Source organism: Talpa occidentalis, unplaced genomic scaffold, assembly GCF_014898055.3.
Source record: "Talpa occidentalis isolate TD23 unplaced genomic scaffold, MPIMG_talOcc4v2.1 talOcc4.4, whole genome shotgun sequence".
NCBI classification, from domain to species: domain Eukaryota; kingdom Metazoa; phylum Chordata; class Mammalia; order Eulipotyphla; family Talpidae; genus Talpa; species Talpa occidentalis.
In genome coordinates, this window is record NW_023604295.1 from 146593322 (window position 1) to 146596060 (window position 2739).

Genomic DNA, 2739 nt, shown 5'->3' on the forward strand with positions numbered 1-2739 from the left:
ATGATAGCTCCTCCCAGCTACCCCAACGTTAACATCCGTGTTAGCAATTATTAATATTAATACCCATGGTGCATTTGTCAAAACCGAGGAATTAACGCTGCAGTTTGCTGAGTCACAGAATGCAAGCCTGTCTGATGTTTTCCCGGGAGTGGACTGGCTGATGTCCTCACCCCACCCCTCACATCAGGGATACATGGAGTTGACCTTGGCCACTTGGTTAAGGTGCTGTCTGCCCGTGTCCCCACCCTAAAGGGCTGTCCCTCCACATTCTGTTCTGTCCCCTTTGGGGGGATTGGCTCCACTTCCTGCAGAGGGGAGGAGATATCTCTATACCATTGGGATTCTGCTAAAAAGCCCATCCAGTGTTTTTAAGTATCCAGTCATTTATGGACCTCGGAGGGCTGAGGCGCCGTGTGGCTGGTCTCATCTAGATCACAGTGAAAGCCGAGTCAATCACGGAAACAATCTGTTGTTTTTCCAGGGGTTCGGGTTATTTTAACAAATGTATCTCAGTATTTCAACTTTTAGGAGCAGTAACAATACTGGGGTGACAAGGAGGTACGCTTATCTCCCTAATTTCATGTACACTTAAAGAGAGGCACCCCACCCCTCAAGCGGAGAGAATTAAAGTGAGGATTCGGGTCTTTCTCTCCACCTGCTTAACTGATTTGCTCCCCCAGAGTGGGGACCTGCGATGCCTGGAATGCTTTATATCTTGGAGAGGAATATCACACTGTTGACGTCACTGTTCATTTAAGATTGCTAAGAATGTTTAGATTTTTGACACAAATTTTAACAATGAAAAGAGCATGCACACACAGAAGTCTTAATTTAATAGCGAATAAGTCCACGTCTCTGGGGGCTGCAGCTTGAGGATAAACGAGGTGAGGTCGCAGCTCTGGGGTACAAGCCTGCGGGGAGAGCCGGGGTCTCAGGTCCCCAGCGGCAGGCCTGGGCCCCCACAGCTGGCCAAGCTGCAGCTCCTGGACGCTGCCTGGGATGCAGACGCCACCTGACGCCAGCGCTCTGTCCCCGCTGTGAGCCCGGGGTCACTGTGTGTTTATTCTCATTCTACAGGTGAGTGAACAGGCGCTGCTCAGGTGCGGAGGAGGAAAAGCAAACCCGCCAGGTGCCAGCCCTTTCATGTGCCGGCCAGGGTATGTGCACTTGGCCACCACAGGTGCCCTCCTCTGTCTTCCCTTCAACCCACTTTCCTTCTTGGGAACTTTCCAGAATGAGAGAAAATGAGCTGCAGAGACAGCAGGCCCTGGGGCCTTGGCCCGCGCATTGGAGGTGGAAACCCCTTTGGGTGTGCCTCAGAGATCAAGGCGTCCGGCTGCGAGGAGCATAAATGGGGGATCCTGCCCCGCCTGCCAGGGTGCTCCCGAACCCCCAGGCATGCGGACCTGCCTCGTCCTCTGCGCTCTGCTCGCCGTCCTGGCCCCAGGTAAGGCCGCACACCTGCAGGGCGGCTCGGGCGGGCCTCCTGGGGCTGGGGGTCTGGGTGGCGCCCCCGGTCTCCGGGTGTCCTCTGTGTGGTCACCATCACCTCGGTGGGTGTCAGAGGCTTGGGGAGTAGAAACTTGCGGGGGGTGGGGGGGGCGCCTCCTAGGCCTGGCCTCCTGTGCGCCAGCAAGAGCAAACATTTGGGGAGAAAATTTGACCCAGGGCAGCAGCCTGTGACCTTGGGGGAAATCGTTGTGGCAGAGACGGAGGCGCATGGAGAGAAGGGAGGGGGGCAGGGGAGCCGAGACCCCCGTGGCTTGTGCCAGCCGGCACTGTGCCAGACAGCAGCCCCCCGCGTGACACCCCGCCGGCTGGGGGCCGGGCAGTCCCCCCGCGGAGGCTGGGGTGCGGCCCTGCGCCGTCAGTCCCACGGGCACTCAGCTGGGGGCGGGGCCGTCCCTCCCGGCGCCCATGGGTGCGCCCAGTGGGCCGAAGCCGTCTTGTGTGGCCGTGGACGCGGCTGGTTCCCGGGCGGGTTACAGCCCTTTGACAGCTGCGAGCCCGAGGCAGCGGCCGGGCCCAGGGACGCAGGCGCACCCCCCACCCCCGTCCCCCCCGGGGCTCAGGGTGAAACCGAGACCCTCGCGGGTTCCGAGAACCGGAGGCCGGGCTTTCCAGAACCCACAGTCCACGTTCGCGCCGGAGGCCAGTGCGCGCTCCTTTAAATGCCCCCACCGCGCGCTGGACTCCGGGCCTGCGGCTCCCGGGCCTGGTCTCCGCGGCACCCCCGGGGCTGCCGGACCCCAGCGCTCGCCTCCAGGCGCCCCTGAAGGAGGGGGGCCGGAGACGCCCGCCAAGGAGAGAGCGCCCCCCTTTCTCGGGGTTTGCCTGATCTGCCCTCTGCCTTCGGCCCCAGGGCGGTCAGCGCAGGGTCTGGTCCCCCGAGGCCTGGCTGCTGCTCCTGCGCTCTCCTGCGCTCTGGGCAGGGGGGTGGGGGAGAGAGAGGGAGCGAGAGAGGAGAAACTCCAGCCCTCGCCTCCCCCAGGGCGCAGGGCAGGCGCCAGCTCCCCTCGATGACCCTCCGCCCCAGGCCAAGCCCCGAAGGCCCCTGACCCGCGCTTCCCTCCAGCCAGGGCTGCGTTTCTCGACGAGAAGTGTCTCCGGTACCGGGGCCGGTGCGTCAGCTCCTGCCTGAAGTCCGAGGAGCTGGTGGCTCTGTGCCATCGCGCGCTCAAGTGCTGCGTGCACGTGGAGCAGTGCCAGAACGCGCTCATCCCGCCGCTGCCCACCTGA

At 62.2% G+C, this 2739-nt stretch overlaps 1 protein-coding gene across 1 annotated transcript; it reads left to right on the plus strand.

The window, feature by feature from the left end:
- Positions 1-1276: 1276 nt before the first annotated feature.
- Positions 1277-2739, plus strand: LOC119258286 (beta-defensin 15). The gene is made up of 2 exons (XM_037526723.1): positions 1277-1447; positions 2576-2739. Exons 1-2 carry the CDS (start codon positions 1399-1401, stop codon positions 2737-2739), a joined length of 213 nt encoding a protein of 70 aa, XP_037382620.1. The 5' UTR covers positions 1277-1398.

Coding starts and splice junctions, on each gene's coding strand:
- LOC119258286 (XM_037526723.1), top strand. CDS start 1,399: ATGCGGACCTGCCTCGTCCTCTGCGCTCTGCTCGCCGTCCTGGCCCCA. Junction 1,448..2,575: donor GCTCGCCGTCCTGGCCCCAG/GTAAGGCCGCAC, acceptor GCTTCCCTCCAG/CCAGGGCTGCGTTTCTCGAC.